General features: G+C 43.1%; 1 protein-coding gene across 3 annotated transcripts; it reads left to right on the forward strand.

Moving 5' to 3' along the window:
• Positions 1 to 2,565: 2,565 nt before the first annotated feature.
• On the forward strand, positions 2,566 to 14,802 carry Rbm22 (RNA binding motif protein 22). 3 transcript variants are annotated; one of them, XR_016535190.1, is made up of 12 exons: positions 2,566 to 2,698; positions 3,113 to 3,166; positions 4,214 to 4,243; positions 5,757 to 5,889; positions 7,922 to 8,022; positions 8,382 to 8,554; positions 9,727 to 9,927; positions 11,330 to 11,494; positions 12,017 to 12,105; positions 12,274 to 12,405; positions 13,691 to 13,872; positions 14,475 to 14,802. XR_016535190.1 is itself a non-coding variant. In XM_090331213.1 (11 exons), the coding sequence occupies exons 1-11, from the start codon at positions 2,645 to 2,647 to the stop codon at positions 13,819 to 13,821; spliced, it is 1,263 nt and encodes a 420-aa protein (XP_090187339.1). In that variant the 5' UTR covers positions 2,566 to 2,644; the 3' UTR covers positions 13,822 to 14,802. The 3 variants fall into 3 exon arrangements, 2 of the variants coding, with proteins under 2 accessions (XP_090187339.1, XP_090187340.1); XM_090331213.1 differs by having other exon boundaries at positions 13,691 to 14,802; XM_090331214.1 differs by lacking the exon at positions 3,113 to 3,166 and having other exon boundaries at positions 13,691 to 14,802.
• Positions 14,803 to 17,621: the final 2,819 nt, after the last annotated feature.

A 17,621-nucleotide genomic window follows, 5' to 3' on the forward strand; every position in this document is an offset into this window, starting at 1 on the left:
TCTTAGCCTCCTGACATTTTTTTTTTTTTTTTTTGCCAGTCCTGGGCTTGAGCTCAGGGCCTGAGCACTGTCCTTGGACTTTCTCAAGGCTAGAGCTCTACCACTTGAGCCTCAGCACCACTTCCGGCTTTTTTCTATGTATGTGGTACTGAGGAATCGAACCCGGGTCTTCATGCATGCTAGGCAAGCACTTTAACCACTAGGCCAAACTCCCGGCCCCTGACATATTATTATTAACAGACCTTTTAGACCATAGAGTGGTTCCCAGCAAAATTGAGTGGAAGGCACAGAGATTTTCTATTTGCTCCTTGCTTCTACACACATAGTCCCTAATCCCAACTAGCCACACGTAGTAGATAACATGTCATTTGCTACAACTGCCACATTTCCAGCCAGGGCCCATAGTTTACACTATTCATTCCTATTATATACTTCCTGGGTGGGAACAAAAATAAATGACATTTCACTATGGTGTAGCTTCACAATTCAAAAAGTTCTCTGTGCTCTTTTTTGTTCTGTTATTGGTCATGGGGCTTGAACTCTGGGCCTCAGCTCTGTCCCTCAGCTCTTCAGCTCAAGGCTACCGCCCTACCACTAGAGCCAAGTGCCACTTCTGTTTTTTCTAGCAGTTAATTGGAGATAAAAGTTTCAAGGTCACCGGGAGTTTGGCCTAGTGGTAGAGTGCTTGCCTAGCATGCACAAAGACCCGGGTTCGATTCCTTGGTACCACATACTTAGAAAAAGCCAGAAGTGGTGCTGAGGCGCAAGTGGTAGAGCTCTAGCCTTGAGAAAAATCCAAGGACAGTCCTTAGACCCTGAGCTTAAGCCCAGGACTGGCAAAAAAAAAAAAGAAGTCTCAGGGTCTTCAGTGCCTGGGCTGGTGGGCTGGCTTTGAACTGAAATCCTCAGATCTCAGCCTCCTGAGTAGCTAGTTCAGGTGTGAGCCACTGCACCTGGCGTCTCTATGCTCTTCTGCCTCATCCCTCCCACACCTCTGCCTCTATCAACTACTAATATTTTTACTCCATACTGTTGCCTTTTCCTGAATACCATAGTTGGAATCATATAGTATGCAGACTTCTCACATTGACTTCTTTCATTTAGTAATATTCATTAAAAGCTTTCTTGTCACTTTTCATGTCTTTACAGCTCTTTTACTAAAAAAAAAAATTAGTCTTTCATCATTTTGAAAAGTATACATGGGAGGAGGGTTGGGAATAATGTGGCTTAGTGGTGGAGTGCTTGCCTATTATACATAAAGCCCTGCCTGGGTTTGGTTCCTCAGTACCACGTACACAGAAAAGGCCAAAAGTGGCCACTGTGACTCAAGTGGTGCAACACTACCTTTCAGCAAAAGAAGCTCAGGGACAGTACACAGGGCCTGGGTTCAAGCCCCAGGACTGGCAAAATAAAATAAAAATAAAAACACGTGCATAAGCCTGATGTCAGTAGTTCATGCCAATATCCTAGCTTCTCAGGAGGCTGAGATCTGAGGATGGAAGTTCAAAGCCATCCTAGGCAGCAAAGTCTGCTACGCACTGGTGGCAGTCTTACTAAAGTGAGACTCTTACCTTGTTGGAATTCTGTGCCTCTACCCATTAAGCCACAGGCCACACCTGACTTTCTGGTGGTTAATTGGAGATCCAAATCTCATAGACTTTTGTGCACCAGGTTGCCTATGAATGGAGATCCTCCCTTTTTTTTGTAAAGGGCTGGAGCTCTACCACTTGGCCTCTGCCTCCATTTCTGGCCTTGTTAATTGGATTAATGACTCAGGGATTTTGTTGCCTCAGCAGTCTTCCAACTAATCCTCACATCTCATCTTCCTGAGTAGCTAGGATTACAGGCATGAGCCACCCCGATTTTGTATTCATAAATTGTTAAGTGGCACCTTTTTATTTTTGGTGGGTTGTGGGGCTTGAACTTGACCTGGATGCAGTCCCTGAGCTCTTCAGCTCAAGCTTACCCCCACCCCTTGAGCCAAGCCCCACTTCCCTATTTCTAGAGGTTAATTGGAGATAAGAGTCTCAGGTCCTTTCGTGCCTGGGCTGGCTTTGATCCTCAGATCTCAGCCTCCTGAGTAGCTAGGATTACAGGCATGAGCCACCATGCCCGGCGCAACTTCTTTCCTTGCCTACGGTTTAAGGATTGCCATTTAAGGGGGGGGGGGGAGACAAGATGCTGCCTTAACTGTGATAGACTCCTCTTTTAGTAGAAAGTGATTTATACTAGAGGGAAAAGCGATTTTTTAAAGTGAAACTCAAGTCGATGTTCTGTCATTTTCACCTACTCAGACAACCTTACAAAACAGAAGTGACTGAAGGATTAGAGGAGACACAGAGTGGCCCCGCAAGCCGCCTGCCCAGCGCTTGGCACAGTAACGCTTAGTAAGAGCGCCGCGGTCGTTTGCAGTCCCTTCGTTCGGCCGCCGCTTCCACCAGCCACTGTCCGGGCCAAGTAGGCAGACTGCGCACGCGCGGGACGGCCCAGCGGGTCCGAACGCGCGCGAGGCCCCGCCCCCCAGAGCGGCGCCCGACGCATAAATAAGACGTCAAAGGACCCGGGCGCCAGTCGCAGGTCCTCACGGGATTGTGGCGGTGCTCTGTTCCCACTCGGAAGCTCTGGCCACCTCGGGACTCTCAAGATGGCGACCTCTCTGGGTTCCAATACCTACAACAGGCAGAACTGGGAGGATGCGGTGAGTGTGTCCGTCGGTGGGGACAGCTTGGCGCTGCGAAGCCGGACCCAGCCCCCACCCCTGCCGCGGGCTCGCACGGGGCTGCGGCGCGGCCGCGGAGTTGAGGGCGGAGCGCGGCTGCGGCCTAGCAGGCGCGAGCGGGTGCTGGAGGGCGGCCCTGGGCGGCCCGGAGGACAGGGCCTGGTCGGGCCTGGGACCCGGCCTGCTCGGCCCCCTCTCACCTGTGCCGGCGAGGTTTCCTCCCGCTGCCCACCGGAAGTGCAGGCCGCGCCGCCCCCGCGACCCAGCCCGTGCTGGACCTGGGTTCCTGCTCACTCCGCTCCCTCCCCACCCTCCGCCTCGCGACCCGGAGAATGGCTGAGGCCACGGGGTCTTCAGAGCTCGCTCCTCAACCAGATTTCCCGTTTCCCCCAGGACTTTCCCATTCTGTGCCAGACGTGTCTTGGAGAAAACCCCTATATCCGAATGGTGAGTGATAGCGGGAGACAGCGAAGAGTACTGAAAGAGTACTGTTCATCTTCGGTTCGTGTATTGTGGAGCTTACCGTTGTCTGTCAAATGTTTCTCAGAGCCCTTAGGAAAAATGACTGTCTTATACCAACCCAAAGATCAGGAGGATTTGCAAAGTACTGTCTTGCGTACTATCTCACTTAAAAATTTTGCCAATAGTCCTGCAATGTAGGAGTCATAACCGCTCATCTTTGTGGAGCAGTTACCCAGAAAGTGACCTACTGGCCAGAAGTTGACGGAGTTTACGTCTTTTCATATCACAAAGAGTAAACCTAGAATTTAAATTCTGATATTCAGACTCAAAGGACTTCAAGTTAAGAGAACCATCCTGGTTACTTGCCTTTCAGCCACTGCATAAGGTCCATACTGCCCTTCAGAATCCTGTAACGGTGATTACGTTAGCTATATTTAGGCCATTCTCAGAAATAGTGATTTTCTGGTATATTCAAAATGTTTGAAGAACTTTGAGGAACAATGTTTAATGTACACGGTGTCAGCACAGGATGAGATGAAGCTAGAATAGTTACCTACTTAGCAAACTGTCAAAAAGACTGCCCATGGTTTCATCATTCCTGATTTAAAGACTTGGGAAACTGTTAGGAATCTGGGTTCTTAGGAGCCAGGAGTAAGCCTAAGAGTTTTGACTGTTATTCTGTCCTGTCTAGAACTCCTCATCATTATATGAAATCTGGATTGATCATCCAGAAGCCAGGTCCTTAACACTCTGGCTTTTACTGTGTATTCAGATCTGTGCCATGCCATTCATAGTGTTTCTCTGGTGCCTCTGAGGTCCACATGAGAGAGTGTAACTCATAGTATGTTCTGTTCAGGGATAAATGTCTTGCTTCACCCCACCTTTAAAGTAGGTGGCTTAATTGTGGTTTGGTTTAGTTTTGTCTTTAGAATATCAAGGATCTCAAGACAGATTCTTTGTTATTATAGATAGGGTGAAAAAAGAGATATCAAGATATTTTCTTCTTATAACTCCAGTTCTCTTTTATTTCAGACCAAAGAAAAGTATGGGAAAGAATGCAAAGTAAGTACGTCTTCTAAGAAGCCCAGTAGTCCCTTGGTATTTGCAGGTTGACAGAAAAACATGAATGTTAAAGATGCATGGAGTTCAGTACTTTACTGAGTTAATACTTGGTTCATTTTCTGGTGATGTCACCCAACTTCTGCAAAAGACATTCTCTTTCTCAAATTTAAAATGTTCACTTTATCATTTAAATTAAGCACATTACATACCTTTTTGGCTTGGAAGGATTAGCATAACTTGGTGTTTTAGGCACTATTGGCTAATATGCTGGAAGGCGTATTTTTCACAAAGTTAAGGGCAAGGAAAAAAAATCAGAGGATCACAGACTTACACAATGATAACTTTGGATTAACTGAGTACTTCTCTAAGCTGTGTAATGCATATGTGGAAATTAAAATTTTTTGGTTTTAATGTTTGGGTTCTTTTTAACCACACATAGCCAAGACCATGTGCCATAAATCACAAGTAAGGTGGGAATACTGTAATAACGATTCTTTTCCTTTTTTTTTTCTTTTATCTACAAATTAGCTTTCCACTTACTAAACCTTGAGGTCTTCATTGAAAGTCAGTACTGTAAGGTTTCATATATCATTACTATATTCATTGGCTGCTAACTCGTTAGTGTGAGAGGTAAGATAATGATCACTTTAGCATAGGTTTCTTAACATGGTTGGAACTGGCGTTAAACTCCTTGAGTTTGTGTAACAAGCATTGTAGGACTGTGCATATGAGCATATCAGCTGAGGAGGAAAGCCGTAACTGTCGTAAGATTGTCATAGATTATATATTTCCTACTTTCTTTCCCTTACCCCAAAGAGATAAGTGAGCAGATTATTAATGGTGCTTACCTCTAAGGTCAGAAGACTTTTAAGTATTATATTTCTTTAAAGGTTATTTTTTTAACTACTAGGGTAAGGTACTGTAAACTGGACTGAAACATCAGGTGGCTTTTAGACAGGGTGATTGTTAAAGTTTTCTAAAACCCTAGATTCAGGGGTCCTGTCTGGAATTTTCATTTCTTTATTTATTTTTGGCTAGTCCTAGGGATTGAATTCAGGGCCTGAGCACTGTGAGCACTGTCTTTGGGCTTTCCTCAAGGCTAGTACTTCTTTTCTTTTTTTATTTTTGTGGGTCATGGGGCTTGAACTTGGCCTGGGCACTGTCCTTGAGCTCTTCCACTCAAGGCTGCCGCCCTACCCTTAAGCCAAGCCCCACTTCCCATTTTCTAGAGGTTAATTGGAGATAAGAGTCTCAGTCTCAGGTCCTTTTGTGCCTTTGATCCTCAGATCTCAGCCTCCTGAGTAGCTAGAATTACAGGCGTGAGCCCTGTACCTGGTCCACTTCTTCTATGTATGTAGTACTGTAGAATTGAACCCAGGTCTTCGTATATGCCAAGCAAGCACTCTACCACTAGGCCAAACTCCCAGCCTGGAATTCTTTATTGTTATAGTAAATCTGGATTGAACTTCCAGGAGCCATGACCTTAACACTCTGGCTCTTGCTCTGTGTCTAGATCTGTGCCAGGCCATTTACAGTGTTTCGCTGGTGCCCTGGGGTCCGCATGCGCTTCAAGAAGACAGAAGTGTGCCAGACCTGCAGTAAATTGAAGAATGTTTGTCAGACCTGCCTCTTAGACCTTGAGTATGGTACGTTTACCATGTCTGAATCTGAAAGTGTGTAGGTACTCTAAATAATGTAGTTTTTTGATTTCCCACTTCTCTTCTTGCCTCTGGTACTGATCCTACCCCAGAATGTCTGCTGTGATATGTTTTTCATAACTAAGCTGTTTTATATTCCCTGTGAACAAAAGTAAAAACTTAAGGGACAGTTAAGTCATTCGAACTAGCTTATGCCTCCATCTTTGTAGCCAGCCACCATGAGGTAAAAGACCTCGATGCTATGATAGATAATTTTCTTGCTTTTTCTTTTGCTCTAAAAATTTTGCCACATTTTTTGACCAGAAGTTCCTGGTCTAATTATGCTCTAAACTTTTGTTTCAGGTGTGTGGTTAGACTAAAATTTTGCTACTGATTTGAGAGCAACTTTGGGAAAATGATTTTTAACTATGGGTGATTTTGAAAAAAGTAATTGATCAAGAATTTTTATATAATAAAAGGGAAAATGTCTTAAGTGAATATATATTAAACTCAGAAAGTTAATTTGCTAATCAGAGTCCAAGCTACATATTGCTTATTATATGCTTGTTATGGATAATTCTGGTCCTGGAATATGGTGACACTATATCAGCATAGCCTAAAAAGGCTCCTAAAAGTCAGAAAATTAATTCAGAAAGTTAATTTGCTAATCAGAGTCCAAGCTACATATTGCTTATTATATGCTTGTTATGGAGAATTCTGATCCTGGAGTACAGTGACACTATATCGGCATAGCCTATAAAGGTTCCTAAAATAATAATGTGCATATGTGAAAATGGGAACTAGAAAAATTGTGCAAGTAGCTCACACCTGTAATCCTAGCTGTTCAGGAGGATGAGATTTGAAGATCAGGATTTGAAGCCAACCAAGGCAGAAAAATCCCTGGTGAAACTCTTATCTCCAATTAACCACTCAAAAACCAGAAATGGCACTGTGACACAAGTGGTAGAGTTCTATCCTTGACCATAAAGATGCTCAAGGACAGGGCCCAGGCCGTGAGTTCAAGCTCCACAACCAACAAAAAGAAAAATGGAAGGTATGAGTATAGGAGAATTGAGGAAGAATAATGAAAGGGGGTGACACTGATCAAGATGAACAATTGATGTGTTGAAATGAAACCCTTTTATAAAACTACTTAAAGATTAATTAAAATATATAGAGATTCCCTTCTTGAATACTTGTTTGTTAAACACGTCATTTGAGATATGATGTAAAAATCAATGTTAATAAATTCTTTAAAAAATAAATTTAAAAAAAGGATAAATTTAATTTAAAATGCTTTTTAAATTGAAAACTCCTGGGGCTGGGAATGTGGCTTAGTGGTAGAGGGTTTGATTCCTTAACAACACATAAAACAGAAAAAAAAAAAAAAAACAGAAGTAGCTCTGTGTCTCAAGTAGTAAAGCCCAGGGACAGAGTTCAAGCCCCAGGACCAGCCAAAAATTAATTAATTAATTAAGACTTCTAAAAACTTTACATTTGTTTCTAAATAAGTTGTCTTATGGTAAACACAACATATGATGCTAATTTACAAGTCAAATTTGACAATGACCAAACCTTGCTTATTTAAAAGATTTTCTGAACCTTTAATTAAATTTCATAACAGCTCGGTAATTTGGACAATTCCTTAGAATACTGCTACACAGTATTCTACATTGCCTGATGGTGTTGAAGAGGTTGAATAAAAATTTAGTGAAGGGCCCAGGAGTTTGGCCTTGTGGTAGAGTTGCTTGCATAACATGAACCAAGACCAGAGTTCGATTCCTCAGTACCACATCCATAGAAAAGCCAGAAGTGGTGGTGTGGCTCAAGTGGCAGAGTGCTAGCCTTGAGGAAAAAGCCCAAGAACAGTGCTTAGGCCCTGAATTCAAGCCCCAGAAATAGTAGTTTTTTTTTCTTTTTAGTAAAGTATCTAGTACCAAGTAAAAAGGAGAAGAAAAGGATGTATTCCCTTCTATGCATATTTGGAATAGATATGGTTTTAAATATATTTGAAGTCTTTTCTTCTATTACTTTGTCCTAGGCTTGCCCATCCAGGTCCGTGATGCAGGATTGTCTTTTAAAGATGACATGCCAAAGTCAGATGTCAACAAAGAATACTATACACAGAATATGGAGAGAGAAGTATGTTGCCACTTGTTTACTGTCATATTTGTTGGGGTTCTAGGCCTGATTGTTGGGGGATAGGGAGGTTGTTATGTTCTGTTGAAGTTTGAATCTGGGTCCTTGGTAATTAATGTATTTAGAATTGGATAAAATTCCTAGTGAGGGCCGGGAGTTTAGCCTAGTGGTAAAGTGCTTGCCTAGCATGCACAAAGACCCGGGTTCAATTCTTTGGTACCACATATGTAGAAAAGGACAGAAGTGGTACTGTGGTGTGTGGTAGAGCTCTAGCCTTGTGAAAGCCCAAGGACAGTGCTCAGGCCCTGAGTTCAAGCCCCAGGACTGGATTGATGTTCTATATATTTGATGTCTTCGTATAGATCTCTAACTCTGATGGAACACGGCCAGTTGGCATGCTGGGGAAAGCCACATCCACCAGCGACATGCTGCTTAAGCTGGCCCGGACCACACCCTACTACAAAAGAAATCGGCCCCACATTTGCTCCTTCTGGGTGAAAGGAGAATGTAAGAGAGGAGAAGAATGTCCATACAGGTAAGAGCTGGACCATGCTTTCAGTGTTTGCTTTCATGTGATAAGTATCTACTTAAAGCCAGAGGTGGAGCATGTCATTTTATGGCCTGTGGACAGGCCCACGAAATTATGTGGCATATGATGAAGCACATGTATGTCATATATGCTTCTCATGGGCTGCCAGCAACTATCTTCCTAAATTGATAATTTTGTATGATGGTATTAGTACCTAAATGGTCCTTAGCAGAGAAAAAGTTCCCCACCCCTGGAACTGTGCTTTAAAATATAGGTCTCATGCAGCTAATCTTGCTTACCTTATACAGAACTATTTAATTTAGAAGTACTTAATTAAACCATACTTTGTACTTAAAAGTGAGCCTTGGGAAACTAAGCTGCTATGGCATATGATGTAGATGCTATCCTAAAGGTTCTGCCTGAGAAATAAGTCCTCGCTGTCATCCTGTAAATGGCTTGAATCTCAGTGCTTTGTTGAAGTCAGAATGAGGCCATACTTCTGAAGGTGTGTATATTTCAGTTAAGACTGGCCAACACCTGATTTAGGAGTTCTTAACCTAGTCACAAATAAAATTTTCCCTTTTTCTAGAATAAGGTCACTAGTTCTAATCAAAGTCTCCATGTAAAGCAAGATTTCTGAAGACAGATAGCCATATATCCGCCTTCTTTTTGAGGTGGATCATATTAAGATTGCTTTCTTTTTCTTTTTCTTCTTCTTTTTTTTTTTTTTTTTTTTGCCAGTCCTAGGGCTTGAAAACTCAGGGCCTGGGCACTGTCATTCAACTTTATCAAGATTGACGCTCTACCATTTGAGCCATAGTACCACTTCTGACTTTTTCTGTGTATATGGTACTGAGGAATTGAACTGGGGGCTTTGTGCATGCTAGTTGAGCATTCTACCACTAGGCTACACTACTGGTCCTCACTTGCTTTGTAAGGAAAATTTTTTACCCTACATGGCCATTTAGATGGATTTTAAGAAGCTAGGAAGTCTTTGTGTAATCGAGTAAATCTCTTGGTATTAGCTTTGTTTTGATAGAATTTTGGTGTGGAAATGGTTTATTAATTCCAAAGGTATCAGGGTATATGCTTGTGATTTTTACTGCGTAGCTGTTACTGAGTGATACACACATTCCTCACCTGGTTTCTCCTTTATTCATTGTTCTTTTGTGAATCAGGCACGAGAAACCTACAGATCCAGACGATCCCTTGGCTGACCAGAACATTAAAGATCGGTATTATGGAATAAATGACCCTGTAGCAGATAAGCTTCTAAAGAGAGCTTCCACCATGCCTCGACTGGACCCACCCGAGGATAAGACCATCACCACACTTTATGTTGGTGGTTTGGGTGATACAATTACTGAGACAGATCTCAGGTTTGTGCCTATAATTTCAGGAAAGTACTCTTTGTTTTTAACTGATTTGAAATCATTCATTTACTAAAACAAAAATAAGTGTGGTCATTTTAAGTGAAGTATAATTTTCCTTTGACAGTCTTTACTTGACAGTCTCTCCTTAGGCAGTCATATTGACTCATTTTTATAAAATTGTCTTTTATGATATCAAAGCAATAGTGTTTATCAGGAATGCTTATCCATCACTCATCCATCCTTGCATAGAGTAAGCAGTTCATGGGACCCTAACGGGCAAAATTACAAAGAACGGCATTCCATTCAAGAATGATTTATTATGTAGGGGAAGGAGAATGTTCTAATTTATTTTTCCTTATATTAGAGTTTAAACTTGGGGCCTCACATCTGCCTTTTTTCTTTCATAATAGCAACACTAGAGCCACACCTACAGTCTGGCTGGTTTGTTGGAGATAAGAAAAGTCTGCCTGAGATTTAAATCAAAATTCTCATCTCAGCCTCTTGACTAGGATTACAGGCATGAGCCACTCTAGTGCCTGGCTATGATTTGAAATTGTGGGCTTTTTAAAAGAAACTGGGATTTGAATTTTTTTTTTTGGTCATGAGCTTGAACTCTGGGTCTGAGCCCTGAGCCCTGTCCCTGAGCGCTTCAGCTCAAGGCCAGCGCTCTACTACTTCACCAGTAATGCCACTTATGGTGTTCTGGAGGGTAACTGGGGATAAGTCTCATGGACTTCTCTTTTTTTCTTTCCTTTTTTTTTTTCCCCGGTCGAACTCAGGGCCTGAGCATTGTCTGTGGGCTTTCTCAAGGCTAGAGCTCTACCAATTGAGCCACAGCACCACCTCCGGCTTTTTCTAGAGCTCTACCAATTGAGCCACAGCACCACCTCCGGCTTTTTCTATGTGTGTGGTACCAAGGAATTGAACTCTGGTCTTTGTTTGTGCTAGGCAATCACTCTACCATTAGACCAAACTCCTGACCCTTTCGCGGACTTTTGTGCCCAGTCTGGCTTTGAACCTGGAGCCTCAGATCTCAGCCTCCTGAGTAGCTAGGATTAAAGGCTTAAGCCACTGGCACTGGCTGATTTTTTTATTTGTTTGTTTGTTTGCCTTATACTTGGCAAATGTGACATCTGGGCTGATAATAGAATTACCCTGTAGTTTACCTGTGCCTTTTCTAGAGGTTTGTGCTTTAAAACCCATTAGAGAACCCTCATTTCTCCAGAGAAGCAATGTTTAAGAGCCATTATTTTTCTGTCTCCTAAGAAGCAGCACTGATATTAAGGCAAGAAGAAGAAAAATACCTGTAGGCAGTTGGGCATTTTATGGGGCCTAGGTGCCTAATGGTGCCTTTTCCATCTCCTGGACGTCTTGGTTAACTTGTTTTTCTCTGTTTGTGTCTCTATAGAAATCACTTCTACCAGTTTGGAGAGATCCGAACGATCACTGTAGTGCAGAGGCAGCAGTGTGCTTTCATCCAGTTTGCCACAAGGCAGGCCGCAGAAGTAGCCGCTGAGAAATCCTTTAATAAGTTGATTGTCAATGGCCGCAGACTCAATGTGAAATGGGGAAGGTAAGAAAGAAACTATTTCTGTTATGATTGTTACTAGCTATTATGGGCCAAGTATAACATGAGAGGTGGCCTTGAGATTTATAATACTGAATACACCTCAGTTTTGTCCTCAGACATTGTCTAAGGGAGAAGATAAAATAGAAGAATGGCTATTTTAAATTGAGAGTGGTTGAGTATACACAAGGTAAAATGACCTAAATTTCAAGTTCAGAGAGGAAGGCATTTCTGGCTTGGAACCTCGGAGGAACAGACAATAGCAGCAGCAGCTTATCTCCTGTGCTTAGCTCTGTGCTGCGTGTATATATATTACTGGCAGCAGTTCTAGCACATGTTGAGTCCACATCTTTTTGCCTTCAAAACCTTTGCTTTAAGCCACCCTGCAGTTTTGCCAGTTAGAGGAAAAGAATGTTTGCTGAAGAGAGGTGAGGAGTAAAGGAACCATGTTTGGGAGATGGAGCAAGCAAAGGTGTGAGACAAACGGGACACGGATGCTGACTTCCTGCTTGTATGTATGTCTTCCAGATCCCAGGCAGCCAGAGGGAAAGAAAAGGAGAAGGACGGAACCACAGATTCTGGTATCAAGCTAGAACCTGTGCCTGGACTGCCAGGAGGTAAATGCAGAGTCCCCCCCTTACCTCAGAAACCTGTTCCCTCGAGGCTCTGTTGGAAAAGACCACATCTGCCCCACTCACACCCCCTGCAGCAGCTCCTTATCTCCTAGCAGGGTGGGAGCTACTTCTGATACCTTCCCCTTTGAATATTGGTTATTTCTTCTCCAGCTCTTCCTCCTCCTCCTGCGGCAGAAGAAGAAGCTTCTGCCAACTACTTCAACTTACCCCCAAGTGGTCCTCCAGCTGTGGTGAACATCGCCCTGCCACCACCCCCTGGAATCGCCCCACCCCCACCCCCAGGTAATGTCTATCTTCCTTCTTGGCCCAGAAAAGTCATTTGCCCTACTGTCTGGGTGGACAGGCCCTTTGCACTTGCTTGGTAGAAGCTGATTAGAAAGCTGGTGGTTGAGATTCTTTCACATTGTTCCTGCCCCTCAGAAGAGCAGGCACTGGATTCCTGAAGGGCCAAGTATAGGTGTCATGAGGTTGAAGTTACTGGAGCCCAGTGATCTGCCAGTCGGCTTTCTAAACTGAGGCTTAACTGATGTCCTATATCACTACCGCTCAGAATGTGGGCAGTGGGCGGATGCCATTTCACAGTGTTGATTATCTGTCTGCAATAAGATGCAGAGCTTGTGCCGCTAGGATGCACATCAGCCATGGCCACTTCTTTAGAATGTTGTTATTTAAAAAAAAACAAAAAACTGGACCAGGAGTGTGGCCTCGTGTTAGAGTGCTTGCCTAACATGCACAAAGACCCTGGTTCTATTCCTTGGTACCACATACATAGAAAAGGCCAGAATTGGTGCTGTGGTCCAAATGGTAGGGCTTTACCTTGAGAAAGTCCAAGGACAGTGCTCAGACCCTAAGTTCAGCCCTGGGACTGACAAAAAACAAAAAAACCTGGGCTAGGAAGGTGGCCTAGTGGCAGAGTGGTTGCCTATCCTTCATGAAGCCCTGGGTTTAATTCCTCAGGACCACATCCACAAAAAAAAGCCACTGGAGCCACTGTGCTAGCCTTGAGCAAAAGAAGCTAAAGGACAGTGCCCAGGCCCTGAATTCACGCCCCGGAACTAGCAAAACAAAAAGAGAAACCTATTAGATGAACACACAGTGGGCATGGCCGTGTCATTTGGCTCAAGTTCTTTATCTTTCCAGTGGCTAGTAGTAAGGGATTCAGGGACCAGCACTTTGTGGAATACTGACTGAGAGAAGTTCGTTGATGAAATCTAAGGGGCCAGGTCTCCTGAAGCTTGGGGGCCTGGATTTTAACATTCCATTCTGCTGTCAGCCTCATTTCTTCCTTGCCTCCCACATCCTGTTTGAGTAGGATTTGGTGTGTTTGATACATAGCAGAGGCTAAACTAGCATAGCAGATGCTGAGTCTTGTAGACTGAGAATAAAGCTTTCTAAAACCAAGGCAATGCTACAGATAATCCTATGCAAGCCCTAGGAACTGGCATTTAGAATTCCACACATGACAGCCTCGATTAATGTGTAGGTGCATTTGAGCTTAGATGTGTGGGTTTGAAGCATCACCAAAGAAAAGTGCAAGCCTAACAGATGTGTTCTCTCTTCTGTGCAGGTTTCGGGCCACACATGTTCCACCCAATGGGACCACCTCCTCCTTTCATGAGAGCTCCAGGACCAATCCACTATCCTTCTCAGGACCCTCAGAGGATGGGAGCGCATGCCGGAAAGCACAGCAGCCCCTAGCACAGTATCACCACTCGGGTTCTATGGAAGAAAGGGCGCTTTTAAATCCCAGTAAATGAATCTTGGAATAAATATATTTTTCCTTCCTTTGTAGTTTCCATGGTAGCTGAGTGTGTTCAGATGCAGGCAGAGAATGACAGTCATGCTTTCCCTACATGTATTGAAAGGACCAGTGGACCTCAGATAAGCTGCCATGAAATCCACTGGGTTACTATTGCTACATTACTAAGAAAACTCAATGCCTTTCCTCTTAAACCTGTATGGGGAACAAGCAGATGGGCGAATTGTAATGTCCAAATGGTTGATGGATCTTACCATCCCAGTATGTTCTTTTTGTATCTTTTGGGGGAGGGAGACAAAAATTGACCTGAGGTTTTAAAAAAAAAACCAAAAAACAAAAAACTTTTGACCGTTTTTAATGTCTATTGGGTATTTTCTTTTTTATCATCTAAAAAAATACTAATCATTGTAGTGGCATAAGTGTGATTTAACTCTTTGGAAGTCACACCCTTAGAGACAAACAGAAACCAGCACCCCACACAGCCTAGATCTTTTCTTTCTCTCCTTTATTATTAAAGGAATCTGACAGTTTTACCTCTCTGTGCCACCAGAAAAAGACAAAGTAAACATTGCTTTTTATTCCTGTCAATCAGATGGAAACACAAATTTTATGGAGCTGTGTATCATTGAAGAAAATGGTGCCTGAGATGAAACTGTTTTAAAGAACTTCCTATAAAACACTTTCTTTAACAAACTGAAAAGAGAGTCTTGGAGTGTGTTTGAATGGAAGACTTGTGACCACAGCTGGAACTCTGATCTTCAGCATTCACCTCCGTGTGTCTTCAGCGTCTCATAACTCCCTGCTTCTGGACAGGGAACTGGTCTTAGAATGTTCGACTATAACTGAATTGTAGATGGTAAGGGGAATTCAATGTTGTATTGTATTTTTTGTTTTTCAGTAATTAAAACGGGTCAATTTTCCACATGTTGTTGGCTTATTTCTAGATTTCTGGGTCCTTTTAATTCTTTAGTAGTTGAACTTGAGGTAAGTGAAAGTTAAAAGGTCATATATAAATATAGACTGTTTGAGTTTTATATTCATGCCATGATGATAAAAGTACCTGACTTTTTAGTTCTCATGTGAGACTAAAATAAAATAATGCACAGAACAGGGCGGGAGTGTGGCCTAATTAGTGGTAGAGTGCTCACGTAGCATGCATGAGGCCCTGGGTTCAATGCCTTGGTACCACACACATACACAGAAAAAGCCAAAAGTGGTGTTGTGGCTCAAGTGATAGAGCATTACCCTTGAGAAAGCCCAAGGACAGTGCCCAGGCCCTGAGTTTAAGCCCCCAGGACTGGCAAAAATGCCTGGCACAGATACCTGAAAAATGGCAACCCCAAATGCCATTCTTACTGATTAGGCAGAATTTTATCTAGAAATCTGTTTTTCATAAAGCTAATTGCAAGACATTTTTGTCTGTTTGTGTATCGTTGAGATGGATAATTGCCCCTTTGAAGGGAGAGCAAAAGTGAGAAGAGTTTTCCTTTTTCAGTCCACATAGGCCAATGGACAGATACACTCAGGCAAGTATGTTCCACATGTTTCCCCACCCTCACAGATACTACAAGTGTGCATTCTAGTTCCCTGATAGGTCCTTGATCCCATTAAGGTGATAACCAAGATTAACTATCACACTGAAGATTTTTCCATTATTTCTGGAAAAGGCTCCTTAGTGTTGAGCATTTTCATTGTATTTGTCTTCTTTCCACTTCTTGCCTCTTAACACAATATAAGCACTTTCAGTTGATTAATTGTTTGGATGTCTTCTTTTTTTTTTCCCAGTGCAGCTTTTTAAAAGAGATTGTTTTGCTAAAGTATAAATCATAACACAAAAAATACATGTACAACCCACTTAAGTATTTTTAAAATGAACATCTATATATCAGTCACCCAGGTCTAGAAACAACAGCCAGTTCCCCCAGTAACCACTGTTCTGGCTTTTAGGTTTTCCTTACATCGCTAGTCATGCATGCACAGTAGTCATGTGTGTCTTCCCTTGTTTACCCATTATGATTCTGAGATGGTTGCAAGTGGCTACGTGTACCATTCATTGCTGTTCTATCTAAGGTTGGGTTTCTTGGTATTTTGGCTAGTCTCTAGTATCCGTTCACCAAAAAAACAAAAATGGGTCAAAGTGTAATTTCATATGAGGGACTTCTTAAGTCCCCAAGTTGGATAGATTATTTTGGGGGGTCAAAATTTTCCTTGATGAAAAAAAATTCATTGAAGTAGAGATAGTCTACATATTGCATCCATATACAAATATGCACTCCTCAATTCACTATTCTACAATTCCAGACAGATCAAACTTGCCAGTGGCTCTCTGAAGCAGGGGTGGAGCAAGAGCCAGATGCTGAAGGGTGGAAAGCTAAATGGTTAGTTATGTGTGGGAGGGGCTGTGTTGGGAAGATAATTTCACACAAACTTTTTACAGTAAGCCTTTTTTTTTTTTTAACATCAACAAAAGCCACCCTGTCGAAGGGGTGAGGATCACTTTAAGGTGCAGTAGTTCCACAAATGCTCCTACATTTATTCTGTGACTCAGCCCAAGTCTTCTACTTTTCAGACACTTAAATGCTTCATCTTCCAGCTCATAGAAACCTAGCAGTAAACCACATTCCCCCAAAACACTAAAAACCAAGCTGCTGTCCCCTTGTGACCTGGAGAAGGATTAGAACTCCAGAGCAAAAGGCAAGCAACTCCACTGTGCCACCTGGGCCTGGAGTCAGAGATCCCAAGCAAAGGGAGGCATTCAGTGATGAGACATTCTTCAGGCACCCCTGCTGCCCGAGCAGCCTGCTTCTCCAGCTGCATCTGCTACAAGAACATCCAGTTCAAACTATACTCCAACCACTTTATAAAAGAACTCTGATACCCACCTCCCTCCTACAGGTGAGAAAACGGTTCAGAGATGTGACATGTTCAAGTTCACATGTCCAAAGCATGACCCACCCCATGGTCCAGAACTGCAGAGCTGCTGGCTAGGCTTAGCCTCCCAGAACCTCCTCCACTTCAGCTGCTCAACAAGTTTATTTTCTCTTTGGGGCTTGTGGAAACTCATCTGTAAAATGAGAATGGCACCTTTCTCTCAGGCTGTACTGAGTATTAGGAATCGGACGTGTAAAGAAGCCCTGTCAGCTGGTGGTGCAGGCTTGTAATCCTAACTACTCAGGAGGCTGAGATCTGACGAGCAAGTTTCCAAGCCAGCCTAGGCAGGAAAGTCCATGAGACTAACTCCAATGAGCCACCAGAAAAGCAAAACTGGCATTGTGACCCAAACTGATAGAGTACTAGCCTTGGACAAAAAGGCCCAGGGACAACACCCAGGCCCTGAGTTCAAGCTCTGACTAAGAAGGAGGAGGAGGAAGAGAAGGGGAGAAGGGGGGGGGGTAAGAGGAGGTGGGGAGGAAGAAGAGAAAGAGGAGGAGGAAGAAGCAGCTCTGTTCTCTCAAGTCCTGAAATAAGAAGCTGCAACATCACTATCATTATTTACCACCACCAACTCTACCATCAGTGAAACCCAGGGCCTCCAGTGTAAGAGGTTAAGAAAGAAGCCTTGTAAGTATCCTACTTTGCATCTATCCTGTTAGTGCTCCCCATAGAGTGACCCCTTCTTTTTATCCCCTTGGCCACCACCCTTAGAGACTTTCTGGCCTCCAGCACTGCTCCTCTTCAGCGGCCAGCATGAAAACTTGCCCCTTTCCTCAGTAAAGTCCCCACTGCTGGCCATCACTGA

Source organism: Megascapheus bottae, chromosome 4 (assembly GCF_031878675.1).
Source record: "Megascapheus bottae isolate mThoBot1 chromosome 4, mThoBot2.hap1, whole genome shotgun sequence".
Classification (NCBI taxonomy): Eukaryota; Metazoa; Chordata; class Mammalia; order Rodentia; family Geomyidae; genus Megascapheus; species Megascapheus bottae.

Excerpts from the sequence above, each read along its gene's own strand:
- Rbm22 (XM_090331213.1), top strand. The coding sequence starts at position 2,645 with ATGGCGACCTCTCTGGGTTCCAATACCTACAACAGGCAGAACTGGGAG. Across the intron at positions 3,167-4,213 it reads AAAACCCCTATATCCGAATG|ACCAAAGAAAAGTATGGGAA; the intron begins GTGAGTGATAGC and ends CTTTTATTTCAG. Across the intron at positions 12,106-12,273 it reads TGTGCCTGGACTGCCAGGAG|CTCTTCCTCCTCCTCCTGCG; the intron begins GTAAATGCAGAG and ends TTTCTTCTCCAG.